Source organism: Microcaecilia unicolor, chromosome 3 (genome assembly GCF_901765095.1).
Source record: "Microcaecilia unicolor chromosome 3, aMicUni1.1, whole genome shotgun sequence".
Taxonomy (NCBI): domain Eukaryota; kingdom Metazoa; phylum Chordata; class Amphibia; order Gymnophiona; family Siphonopidae; genus Microcaecilia; species Microcaecilia unicolor.
In genome coordinates this window covers 463,573,734-463,587,643 of record NC_044033.1, presented here as the reverse complement: position 1 = coordinate 463,587,643, position 13,910 = coordinate 463,573,734, and the positions used below count along the sequence as shown (strand labels likewise).

The following is a 13,910-nucleotide window of genomic DNA, read 5'->3' as shown; positions in this document are numbered from 1 at the left end:
CCTAGTATATATTTCTTGAATGATATGCACTATACATGTATGAATAAACAAGAAAGCATGGGCCAAACGCAGATCTCCAATGGAGAGAAAAAAACTGCACAGCTTATTAGCTGGTATGGATGTGAAGACTAGATAAGCTGTGTGATCTTCATCTGCCATGATTTTTTCCATCTATGCTGTTACATATGGACTGCTCGGGCAGAGTAAAAAAATAAACTACTAAGATATTCCAGTAGCACTTCTGAGCTCCAATGTACCATGAAATAGTGATACTACTTTATTTAAGGTTTGTGTAACTTGACTTAGGAACAGCAAACACGTAGAAAGTCCAACCAAATAGGAGTAGAGGATGGCCAATAGACACTCCAACACAGGAAACTGCTTGTACAGAAGGACCCGACACAGTCTGTGTTTCGGCGTAATCAAACAGTTGCCTCAGGGTGTTGTTCAAGCAGAAAATGAAAAAATAAGACTGTCCAAACACCTCCGTTCAGGAGGAAGTCCAAACACACAGGGTTTACTCGAAGGTATCAGCTCAATATTGGGTAACACTGTGTTTGGACTTTCTCCTGAACGGATGTGTTTGGACAGTCTTATTTTCTCATTTTCTGCTCGAACAACATTGTGACCCCTGAGGCAGGCGTTTGATTATGCTGAAACACGGACCGTGTTGGGTCCTTCTGTACAAGCAGTGAATAAAACATCTTCTAAGCACCATGTCCTGTGTTGGATTGTCTATCGGCCATCCTCTACTCCGTTGTGTAACTTGACTGCCATTACAATGCATCCATGTGGAAGTTGTTTATTATTAGCTGGGTTACTAACAAAAATGTATACACTGCAGTATATGAAAAACTCAAAACTTTTTACAATAAAACTGCATACAATGAATTCATACAAAAGTACAAGACTGCAAGGCTGTACTAACCCCATAAATATACAAACATGAATCACTATCTGAAAAAAAAAAACTATTTCACAAAGAAATACTACCCTCCCTCTCCAACTGCAGTGCCCATGAAAAAACAAAGCTATTTATCTGTAGCAGGTGCTCGCCAAGGACTGCAAGATACATAGAGACATATTTTCAAAGCACTTAGCCTTCCAAAGTTCCATAGAAACCAATGGAACTTTGGAAGGCTAAGTGCTTTGAAAATATGCCTCAGTCTTATATGAAGGGTGACATCATCCCACAGAGCCTACGTAGGTACCCTTGGAGATCACCTGCTACACCTAAGTAACTGTTTTCTCTGAGAATTAACATGCTACATTAGTCTTACACATGGGATTCCCTAACTACAGGCTGCTTTAAATGAAAAGTGAGGAATAACTAGTATCGACCTTGAAACAGGCAAGGCCCTAGAATTTGGGACAACTTTTCTGTTAAGGATGCCTTGAATAAGTGTGTGGGGGAGGGGAGGAGTTGGATTCTAGACACAAAATAGATTCTGGTCTGTCTGGCCAAACAACTGTCATGCCGGGGAGTCCTGTTCTAAACACTTATGAGATATGTGTGGACCGAAGACCATATGGTAGCTCTGCAAATTTCTCAAGTGGACCACCGATGGAGCCATAGCTCTAACATTATGAGCTGCGATATCATCCTCTAGAGACAGGCCAGCATGGACATAAGTGAAGGAAACATAGTCTGCTTGTCCTCAAAGGATAAAGATCTATACCACAATCCCATTTAATAAAAAGGGTTTAACTTTTTTCTATAACATCAGCAAGTCCATAATTAGTACCACACATAAAAAGAGCTCACCCTAAAACATTTGCAAACTCAAACATCACATCACATTTAATAATAATCATCATCTTCCACTGCACCTTATTATAAAATTACCCTACACAAGTCTTCACAAAACATAACAGTCTAAAGGATGGAAGATAAGTCTCTGTAGAACAAAATCCTTCAGAGCTCTTATTGAGCTGGAAAGGATTTGCCCCATAACACAACTACCCTTCTTACAGTGCACGAGCCAAATATACTAACACTACAAGGCACCCCTTCAAAGCACTCTTCCACATGAGTTTTCTTTATCACAAAACTGTAACCAAGCCACGAAACCAGGCTGGGTATGAACTTTTGTCACAATGTACTTACCTGTAAAATCATGCTGACAAAGAATAATTTGAACAAACTTAGCTGCAGTCACCAGATATAAAAAGCCCTTACGTTCTTAAAATGAGTATGTATGGTTATGAAAAGTCTTGCCTTAGTTAAAAGGTGATCATTGTATTGCTGCTGAGTTACAAATCTTTTGAAGCACACAACACAAGCATAGCAGTTAGGAGGCGGCCCATGAAGCATTATTGCAGGGTCACAAGGAGAATGGTCAAACCTATCAAGATAAAAACAGTAGAATTTTGAACAGTTTTTAAGAATTAATCAGTCCGTTGTCTATCAATGTATTGTACCTAAATGTTTTTGTCAATCTGCTCAAATCCACTTTTTTTTTTTTAATTCTTTTTATTAACGTCAGTACGAGACAACACAATTTCTATTCAAACATAACTTAATACACAGCTTTCCTTTACATTACAATGGGAGTGACAAGATACTTTATCAATATTATAGACAAGAGTCTTCCCCCTCTGTGAAAACCATGTGATTCTCCCACCGACGGTGGTTTTTCTTTTCTTTTAAAAAGTACCCCCCTCTCTCTCCTCTCAGTCATATCAGTGAAATTCGTCTCATCCACTCATATGTCCCCCTCATTCATTCACTCTCTCATACCCTGTCCAGAGATCCCCTCACTCCCTCCCTTCGGTCCACCCCAACCCCCCCTCCCTTTTAGTCATCTAGAGATGCTGAAGTATGGCACACCGATGCACTGGTCACCTCTAAAAGTTTGGTCCACAAGTCCCCATATGACTTAACAAGAGTGTTCGTGGCCCAAGCTGACGCTTTACTTTCATGCCGAGCTAATTCCGTTACCTTGGCCACCCAACATGAGTATGGTGGCGGTTCCTCATTCACCCAGAACTGTAATATAACTTTTTTGATATATAAGAATCGTCTCTGTGGGTGTGTCAGTCCCTGTTCAATCAGATCCTTTTGGTCTCTCAGCAATAACGCTGAGTAAGTCCACTCCACTTTTTTGTGTATCACCTGGTTCATAGTATCAAATGCTTGATTCCACAAAGTTAATTATGGGCATTCTAGGAAGGAGTGCACCAGTGTGCCAACGCCCACCTGGCATTTCTGACATATATCAGAATCCCACATTTTCATTAGTTTCCCCTTCTTTCTTGTGATAAACACTCTGTGCAGCAATTTGTATTGAGTTTCCTGCCAATCTACAGATTTGACCATGTCATACATTGTCTTATAAAATGACCAATATTGTTGTTTTGTGTGTTCAGTGCCCAGCTCCGCATTCCATCCCTCCATATCACGCAAGGTGTCCACCTCTGAGAGGCTCCTTTTCAGTAATTTGTACCAATTGGATAGTCTATTTGCCCCATGTGGCATGCTCTGCATCAGTCCGTCTAAACTCCCATACTTCCATGTATCCCCATATGTCCCCATCATTTGGAACCAGTAATGTCGCACTTGCATATAATGTAACATATGTGTTGTGGGGATCTGCCATTTTTCCCTTACCTGAGTAAAAGGACATAAAAGTGTCCTCTCCTGGCATAATCAGATTACCAATACTGCCACACCCTTTGCTTTCCCACTGCTTAAAGACTGATGGGCCCATCCCTGCCGGGAACCCAGGTAAGCCAAACATCCGTAAAAAAGGTGATACAAATGGGCTGCGTGCCTGTCTGACCCTCCACCAATTCCATGCTATACGCAATGGCTTCAAAAACGAGAATTGTCTGTTAGATCTAGTGTCCTGACCTGGGGGTACATGCAACATGTTTATGAATGAGTATGGTGAACACCAGCCCGCCCACCAGTCCATGGGTGTAAACTTCGACTGCCCCTGTATCCCCTCATACACTATTCTCATCAGGGCCGCCACATTCTATAAACGTAAATCTGGAATGTTAAGTCCCCCTTTTTCTTTATCACAAATCAATGTTTGATGTCCTATCCTCGAACCCCTCTGTCTCCATATGAAGGAGCGCAGAATAGATCTAAAAAGTCTCTCATCTTTCCTTTTGATCCAGATAGGCATGGTCTGTAAAGGGTATAATAATTTTGGAAGTAGTATCATCTTAGCCAAGGCAACTCGCCCCATCATCAAGGAGATTGGGAGGTCTCTCCATCGCAAACATATCTGCTTAATTTTCTCAATCTGATCTACTATGTTCTTTCTATACATGACCTCTGGATCTGTACTCAGGTAGACTCCCAAATATCGCATCGGATGATGCACTGGTGGAATAGACAAACTCGCAAATTGTGGGTCAATTGTGTTCCCCGCTAGTGGTAAAAGCTCTGACTTGGTGCAGTTAACTCTAAGCCCTGAGAGAGCTCCAAAGTCCCTATTTGCAGTGCCTGCTCCAACTGTGAGGGAGCATCCGCCAAATATAGTAAAATATCATCCGCAAACAGGTTGATACAGATTTCCTGCCCCCCTATCTGAATTCCCCTCAGCTGTGGGCTCTGCCTTATCTTGCTTGCCAAGGGTTCTATTGCTAAGAGAAATAGTAAGGGTGACATTGGACACCCCTGTCGAGTACCCCTTTGCAGGTCAAATTTATCGGTTAAGATGTTATTAACTAGGAGGCGCGCCTGCGGTCCAGAGTACAAAACTTTCACCCATTCTGTAAACCTTCCTGTCAATCCAAATTTTTCCATTATCCAGAAGAGAAATTGCCATGAAATACTGTCAAACGCTTTTTCCATGTCTAGTCCGGCTATGGCCTCTTTACCCCCCCTGCCCTCTATAGACATGTATCGCAGCTAGAGCCAGTGTGAGATTCATCGAAGCATATCTACGAGGGACGAAACCCACTTGGTCTTCGTGAATAACACTCGGTAGAAAGGCATTCATTCTCTTAGCCATTATGTTCGCCAAGATTTTCACATCTTGATTAAGTAAGGATATGGGTCTATACGACCCTACCTGAGTCGGATCCTTCCCAGGCTTAGGCAGCAAAATAATGTGGGCCATATTATGTTGTAAACCCGCCCCTTCAGCTTCTAACCCATTATACATGTTTGCCAGCGGAGTTGCCACTTCATCTGCTAAGATTTTATAATATTCTGGCCCATACCCGTCTGGGCCCGGCGCTTTTGTTAATTTTAGAGCTTTAATTCCTTGTTTGACTTCCAGTTCAGTAATGGGCCCATTCATGAGCAACTGATCTGGGGTGAACTGCGGGAGAAGGAGGTCCTGAAAAAACTCATCCCTCCGCTCCCTATCAAATTCCCGCTCTCCATACAAAGTTTGATAGTACCTAACAAATTGCTGTTGAATTTGGGTTGCGTCTTGATATTGTCGTCCTGCACTATCTTTGATAACTGAGATAACCTGTCGTTTTTTTGTACGGGCGTACCAGATTGGCCATAAGCTTTCCGGCCTTGTTGCCCCACCTGAACAACCTAAATCTTTGATAGTAAATATCTGCCTCAGCCCTACTAGAAAGGATCTGATCTATTTGTCTACGGAGACCCACCAGTCATTCTTTCGTGGAGCTGTCAAGATGTCTAGCATGTTGCCTTCTCAGCGTCTGGTACTCCTGGGATAATTGTAGTAACTCTGCCTCTAACTTTTTCTTCTTCCCCGCTGTATAGGCTATTATATGCCCCCTCAGTACCACCTTAGAAGCCTCCCAGTATGTATTAGCCACCACTTCCGGACTGTCATTATGAGCCTGGTAGTCCACCCACTGCTCTCTGAGGAAGGTTCGGAATGCCACATCATTATATAATGCTGGAGAAAATCTCCATACCCTTTCCGCCCCTTCAGCCGTGTATGCTATAGCTAAGGTGATTGCTGCATGATCTGATAATGCTTGATCTACTATGTGGACCTCCTTTGCTGAAGAGAACAGTGTTTGTGAAATGAGAAAATAATCCAACCTAGAATACATGTTGTGTGGGTGCGAGTAAAAAGTGAAGTCCATCTCGTGCGGGTGAAGTAACCTCCACACATCCACCGCCCCCAATTGATTCATAACAAATTGAACCCCCTTATTTTCTGTGGCATTACCTCTCATCTTCGCTGGTTTGCAATCCAATGTGGGATCTGCCAAGGTACAGTGGGGGAAATAAGTATTTGATCCCTTGCTGATTTTGTAAGTTTGCCCACTGACAAAGACATGAGCAGCCCATAATTGAAGGGTAGGTTATTGGTAACAGTGAGAGATAGCACATCACAAATTAAATCCGGAAAATCACATTGTGGAAAGTATATGAATTTATTTGCATTCTGCAGAGGGAAATAAGTATTTGATCCCCCACCAACCAGTAAGAGATCTGGCCCCTACAGACCAGGTAGATGCTCCAAATCAACTCGTTACCTGCATGACAGACAGCTGTCGGCAATGGTCACCTGTATGAAAGACACCTGTCCACAGACTCAGTGAATCAGTCAGACTCTAACCTCTACAAAATGGCCAAGAGCAAGGAGCTGTCTAAGGATGTCAGGGACAAGATCATACACCTGCACAAGTCTGGAATGGGCTACAAAACCATCAGTAAGACGCTGGGCGAGAAGGAGACAACTGTTGGTGCCATAGTAAGAAAATGGAAGAAGTACAAAATGACTGTCAATCGACAAAGATCTGGGGCTCCACGCAAAATCTCACCTCGTGGGGTATCCTTGATCATGAGGAAGGTTAGAAATCAGCCTACAACTACAAGGGGGGAACTTGTCAATGATCTCAAGGCAGCTGGGACCACTGTCACCACGAAAACCATTGGTAACACATTACGACATAACGGATTGCAATCCTGCAGTGCCCGCAAGGTCCCCCTGCTCCGGAAGGCACATGTGACGGCCCGTCTGAAGTTTGCCAGTGAACACCTGGATGATGCCGAGAGTGATTGGGAGAAGGTGCTGTGGTCAGATGAGACAAAAATTGAGCTCTTTGGCATGAACTCAACTCGCCGTGTTTGGAGGAAGAGAAATGCTGCCTATGACCCAAAGAACACCGTCCCCACTGTCAAGCATGGAGGTGGAAATGTTATGTTTTGGGGGTGTTTCTCTGCTAAGGGCACAGGACTACTTCACCGCATCAATGGGAGAATGGATGGGGCCATGTACCGTACAATTCTGAGTGACAACCTCCTTCCCTCCGCCAGGGCCTTAAAAATGGGTCGTGGCTGGGTCTTCCAGCACGACAATGACCCAAAACATACAGCCAAGGCAACAAAGGAGTGGCTCAGGAAGAAGCACATTAGGGTCATGGAGTGGCCTAGCCAGTCACCAGACCTTAATCCCATTGAAAACTTATGGAGGGAGCTGAAGCTGCGAGTTGCCAAGCGACAGCCCAGAACTCTTAATGATTTAGAGATGATCTGCAAAGAGGAGTGGACCAAAATTCCTCCTGACATGTGTGCAAACCTCATCATCAACTACAGAAGACGTCTGACCGCTGTGCTTGCCAACAAGGGTTTTGCCACCAAGTATTAGGTCTTGTTTGCCAGAGGGATTAAATACTTATTTCCCTCTGCAGAATGCAAATAAATTCATATACTTTCCACAATGTGATTTTCCGGATTTAATTTGTGATGTGCTATCTCTCACTGTTACCAATAACCTACCCTTCAATTATGGGCTGCTCATGTCTTTGTCAGTGGGCAAACTTACAAAATCAGCAAGGGATCAAATACTTATTTCCCCCACTGTATTAAAATCACCTCCCACTATTAATTGACAGCTTGTGAAGGGGAGCAGTCGGGCCACTATCTCTGAAAAGAATTTATGATTATAGGTATTTGGACCATATAGGTTGCAGAGACCTAGCTTTCTGCCCCACAGTTCTCCCAAGAGTATTATGTATCTACCCTCTTTATCTGAGATTATTTTGTGTACGTGTAGCGGAAGCTGCTTGTGTATTAAAATGGCAACCTCCCTCTGTCTACTATTGAAAGCTGAACTAACTACTTCACCCACCCATCCTCTCTTTAATTTAGCGTGTTCTGCCATAGTCATATGTGTTTCTTGTACATAAGCAATATCTGCTCCATTCTTTTTGAGCCATGATAGTATTTTGGTCCGCTTTACCGGGGAATGCAGACCATCTACATTTAGGGAAATGAGTTTTAACTTAACCATATTCTAAGTTAGTGATCAAACCGCTCCGCTCACTTTGTCTCAGTATTTTCCATCTCACAGATAGGCTGCAGAGAATACCTTCTCCTGCTTTAGACTTAGCCTGGCCTCAGAATGACATCCTATAGTATATCTCCTATCAAACTGAGCTCTCTTTTTCATCAAGCACTGCCATTTCCTCCCCTCACCGTCCCCACTGACAGTTTGAACTTCGTGGGTGTGGCTTGGATCTCTTTCAGGGAGAGAAAACTAACAACTTATAGCAGCAGCTTCAGAGAGCATTTTCCATCTCACAGATAGGCTGCAGAGAATACCTTCTCCTGCTTTAGACTTAGCCTGGCCTCAGAATGACATCCTATAGTATATCTCCTATCAAACTGAGCTCTCTTTTTCATCAAGCACTGCCATTTCCTCCCCTCACCCTCCCCACTGACAGTTTGAACTTCGTGGGTGTGGCTTGGATCTCTTTCAGGGGGAGAAAACTAACAACTTATAGCAGCAGCTTCAGAGAGCATTTTCCATCTCACAGATAGGCTGCACAGAATACCTTCTCCTGCTTTAGACTTAGCCTGGCCTCAGAATGACATCCTATAGTATATCTCCTATCAAACTGAGCTCTCTTTTTCATCAAGCACTGCCATTTCCTCCCCTCACCGTCCCCACTGACAGTTTGAACTTCGTGGGTGTGGCTTGGATCTCTTTCAGCGAGAGAAAACTAACAACTTATAGCAGCAGCTTCAGAGAGCATTTTCCATCTCACAGATAGGCTGCAGAGAATACCTTCTCCTGCTTTAGACTTAGCCTGGCCTCAGAATGACATCCTATAGTATATCTCCTATCAAACTGAGCTCTCTTTTTCATCAAGCACTGCCATTTCCTCCCCTCACCCTCCCCACTGACAGTTTGAACTTCGTGGGTGTGGCTTGGATCTCTTTCAGGGAGAGAAAACTAACAACTTATAGCAGCAGCTTCAGAGAGCATTTTCCATCTCACAGATAGGCTGCAGAGAATACCTTCTCCTGCTTTAGACTTAGCCTGGCCTCAGAATGACATCCTATAGTATATCTCCTATCAAACTGAGCTCTCTTTTTCATCAAGCACTGCCATTTCCTCCCCTCACCCTCCCCACTGACAGTTTGAACTTCGTGGGTGTGGCTTGGATCTCTTTCAGGGAGAGAAAACTAACAACTTATAGCAGCAGCTTCAGAGAGCATTTTCCATCTCACAGATAGGCTGCAGAGAATACCTTCTCCTGCTTTAGACTTAATCCTACCCACCCTACCCCTCTACCCACCCACCCCTAGAGTGACATGTCTTATATAACCTCCCTATCAACCCACTCATTACTTTACCTCACCCATTTCTATTCTTCTATCACCTTCTCCCACTACTCCAACCAGAGTTACACCTAATCACACTGACCACCCTTCAACATCTTCTGTCCTTCTGTGACTGTTCTCTTGTGCTTGACTGCTTAAATATTTTAAATTTAAATGCTTTACTTTTTGTCTATTAGATTGTAAGCTCTTTGAGCAGGGACTGTCTTTCTTCTGTGTTTGTACAGCGCTGCGTACACTTTGTAGCGCTCTAGAAATGTTAAATAGTATTAGTATCCCGCGGGCCTCCCAGCCGAACCCGCCGGACCCCCTTGTTTTCAGTATGTGTGCTCCTATCCCATCCAATTGCCCCATGGACCCCGTCGTTGACCAGATCTGTTCCCTAGCGACACCTAACCCCCATCTCTTGGACCCCCATTCGCTCTCTCCACATGCATTCCCCTACCCCCCCCCTATTATTTCAAACAATCCAAACACGCCCCTTCCCCTCCCTTTCCATTCTATCCTGCATCCTTCCCCTTTCCCAATCTATACAGCAAGAGAAAAAGAAAAAATAAAACATTTCCCACCCCGCTCCCTCTCAGGCCATGGGAAACCCCCATTCCAGTTCATTACCATCCCTTATAACAGTTGACCCCAACTCACTTAAATGTAACAAAAGTTCTATAACTCTGGAAACTCCATCATTCCACATGGTCCTAACAGCCCGCCCAGTACTGCTGAGCGGGGTGCCCGACCCACGTGCAAGTGCTGGGTATTATATATCATATATTTTTGAAAATATCAAACGGTAAACAGTGTGAAAAAGTAAAACACATTAACTGATTCCTTTTTTATGTCTGCCCGATTCCTCATCGTCAGGCTTTTAAGTTTACAGTCTCTAAGCTCTAGCCCTCTGGCCCTCTCATTTAAGACTCTTTCTTGTAGCCCTTAACTCCAGCTCAATTAATTTCAACAGGGGTTAAACAGTTCTGGGGCCTCCAGCAGTCTACGTGATCTTATTGATGTGCTCAGTACCAACCACGGACAAATGCTGAACTTTATGTCCCATATAACTTGGAAATTATCAAACGGCTATCAGTAAGAAAAAGCAAATCACATTAACACACTCCTCTTTATGTCTGTTCAATTCCCTGCCCGCATACCTTTACATTTACAGTCACTGGGCTTTTTTCTTCTGGCCCTCACGATTGATATTGTCCAGAAAATTCTGAGCTGCTGCTGCATCATGTAGAGCTAACTGTTTTCCCTCATGACAGACTCGCAGCTTAGCGGGAAATGTAAGCGCGAATCTGATTCCTTTCTTGTACAGGGAAGTGCAGGCTGGCGCCATGGCTCTGCGTTGCTGCGCTACTGTCGAAGAATAGTCATTAAATAGAAGGATTCTGTGCTCTTCATACTCCAGCACAGTCTTCCTCGCTCGAAACGACTTGAGCAGCTGTTCTTTTCCTGTCCAATTCAGGTAATGGGCTATAGCTGTACGCGACTTAGGATCCCCTTCTCTTCGCGTTCCGATCCTGTGTGCCCGATCACTTTGCCATGAGTCTGGTCTTCCTTCCACTTCTAACTGCTTTGGGAGCCACGTGTTGAAAAATTGATACAGCTCTGCATCCCGAACCGACTCTGGTAACCCAACAACCCTCAAGTTGTTTCTTCGGCTTCTATTTTCTTGTTCTTCCAGCCGCTCTCACAGGGCCTGCGCTTCTTTTTGCAAGTCTGAGATATGACTCGCCATGCCTCGTGAGTTCTCTTCCTGTGTGGATACACGCTGTTCCACCTCGTCCAGCCGCCGTGCCTGAGAGTCAAACTTTTCGTTTATCTCATCTACTGCAGACTGGATCTTGTTGAGGCGGTCTTCCAGTGCTGTCGCTACTGTCCTCGATATCTCACGTGCCCATTCTCCTGTTTGCACAGTGTTCGGCTGTAGGGCCTCCCGCTCTTCCGCCATCTTTGCCGCCAGTTGTACTTGCGTGGTTTTACCTTTCTGACTTCTCTGGCTCTTTGTGGGCATACCCGTCGTAATTTCGTTCCCGCTTTCGCTGCACCAATTCCTGGTGATGTTAGGGGTCAACCGCTGTTAGACAGAGGTACTTCGGGGTGAGATCGGTGTATTTTAAGCTGATTTTTGCCCGAGAATTGGCGGAGCTCTTCCCTCCTGCTGCTGATCAGGAAGCAGGCATCACGTGACCCCCCTTTTTTTTTTTTTTATGATCTTAGAATTAAGTTATGGTTTTAAAATCTGTTATATTCTGAACTGATAGCATTATATATACACTAGGATCTTTCCCCCGTTCCATAAATGAAAACAACCAACTTCAGTTCCCTGCCCCGTTAACATTTCTCTCTTGGCTCCTCTATTCTCAAAAAAGATTAACAAACAAAAAAAAAAGTTACATTATTTTCCTTCAGTCTGCCACACTAAACAAGTGGGTTATGTCCTCCTACCAGCAGAAAAAGACAAAAAAAAAATTCTAGCTGACTCCTCTTATAGGTGGGCAGGTGTGAGCTGTTAAGTATCCTATGTCAACGCTAAAAAAAAGCGAAGGCAGTTTTGTTTTTAGCTTTCAAATCAACCCAGATGCAGCCAAAAACCTCACTCCATGGTCACTAAACCAAAGAGAAAATACTCTATTCCAAGAGTATGAGCAGTCTAATTACCACCAGAAACCCACTCATTCTAAGTTTTCTGAACTTGACTGTCAGACATCTGAATCTCCAAGACTTCCCTGAGTGAGTTCTGAACTGGCCTAGGACTAAAAAAAATAAAATAAAATAAGCAAGCTTAAATTTCACCTTCCTCATCATACATGCCTGACCAATTCAGTCAAGTGTGACTTACACAAGCTCCACCCAAACCAAGCAAGAACAAGCTATGATAGCTCACAGGACTTCTATGTCCAAAGCCACAGGGTCTCTAGTGGCTACCCACTTGGACATGCTTAAATCAGGAAGGCAACAGAGACTGGGAAGTGTCCTGCCACTCTCCTCTGGAAAGATAGGGTAACTAGACTCCAGTCCCCATAAGTGGGATTGCCAACCCCACAGACCTGCAATCTTTAGTGTCCTATAGCTTTAAGAAGCCTTTGACAGCATCCCACCACACATGCCTTCCTGCCCAGAGTGATCATGTAGTACCAGCAGTACAATATCAAAGCAAAAAATACCACTCTTAGGAAAGGGGATGCGAGAATACATATCCTGTTGCCCTCAGGGAACACCTGCTACAGGTGAGTAACTTCGCTTTCTCCGAGGACAAGTAGGACATTTCTCACGTAGGGGATCCATAGCTACCAGGCTCACCGAAAACAATTCGTGGACAATAGAGGCTTACAATAGCATGACCAAACAGAACCATTTAACCTGAAACTAAGCACAGTCTCATTCTGAAGGTGCAGCCTGGAACATAAGAAAACTGGGCCTAGAAGGGTGGAGTTAGATTCTAGACACCAAACAAATTCTGCAGGACTGTGACCAAACCAGCTATCACATCAGGTATGCTGCTTGAGGCAGTAATGAGATGTAAATGTGTGGGCTGAAGACCACGTTGCAGCTCTGTAAATCTCTATGCAGGCTGATCTCAAGTGGGCTACCGACGCAGCCATGGCTCTAACATTGTGAATCATGACATGACCCTTCAAAGTCAGTCCAGCCTGGGCATAAATGAAAAGCTGCGGTCTGCTAGCCAATTGCACAAAATGTGTTTTCCGATAGCTGTCTCCATCCTGTTTGATCAAAAGAAATAAAAAGCTGAGTGGACAGTCTATGGGCTTTAGTTTGCTCCACACACAAAGCCAAGGCTTGTTTGCAGTCCAAGTGTGCAGTGTGTTTTTACCAGGGTGGGCATGAGGTTTTGGGAAGAATGATTGACCCATCTTAACTAAAAATGGGTCTCCAACACTACCTTTGGGAGGAACTTAGGGTGCGTGCAGAGTACTACTCTTATGATGAAATCTTGTGTAAGTTGGATTAGCTACTGGGACCTGAAGTTCACTGACTCTGGGCTGAAGTGACCACCATCAAAAACAACTTCAGGATGACAGAAATCAAGTGGCTCGAAAGGAGCTTTCATCTGTTGGGCGAAGATGACAACAGAGATCCCACGACACGGAGATCTGATGGAGACTTTGTCAACAGCAAACTCTCATGAAGTGAAAACCTAGAGGCTGTACAGAGATAGGCTTTCCTCCTACACAGTGATAAGCACCGACTGCACCAGGGTGAACTCAGAGTTGGTCTTCAAAACAAACTCGGAAAGGTATAGGAGGCATTCAAGCAGGTTTTGTGTAGGGCAAGAGAGGATCCAGTGCCTTGCCCTCACAACAGATAAATCTCCTCCACTTAAAAATATAACACCTCTTAATGGAATCTTTCCTGGAAGCCAACAGGACCC

General features: G+C 44.1%; 1 protein-coding gene across 2 annotated transcripts in view; it reads right to left on the bottom strand.

Annotated features, from left to right (window-relative positions):
* ZNF451 (zinc finger protein 451) overlaps window positions 1-13,910 on the bottom strand; it is a 345,089-nt gene that overhangs the window by 290,385 nt on the left and 40,794 nt on the right. For both annotated transcript variants that reach the window (XM_030198989.1, XM_030198990.1), the window contains exon 6: window positions 2,219-2,345. In XM_030198989.1, the coding sequence (XP_030054849.1) occupies window positions 2,219-2,345 (127 nt within the window). The remainder of the gene's footprint in view (window positions 1-2,218; window positions 2,346-13,910) is intronic.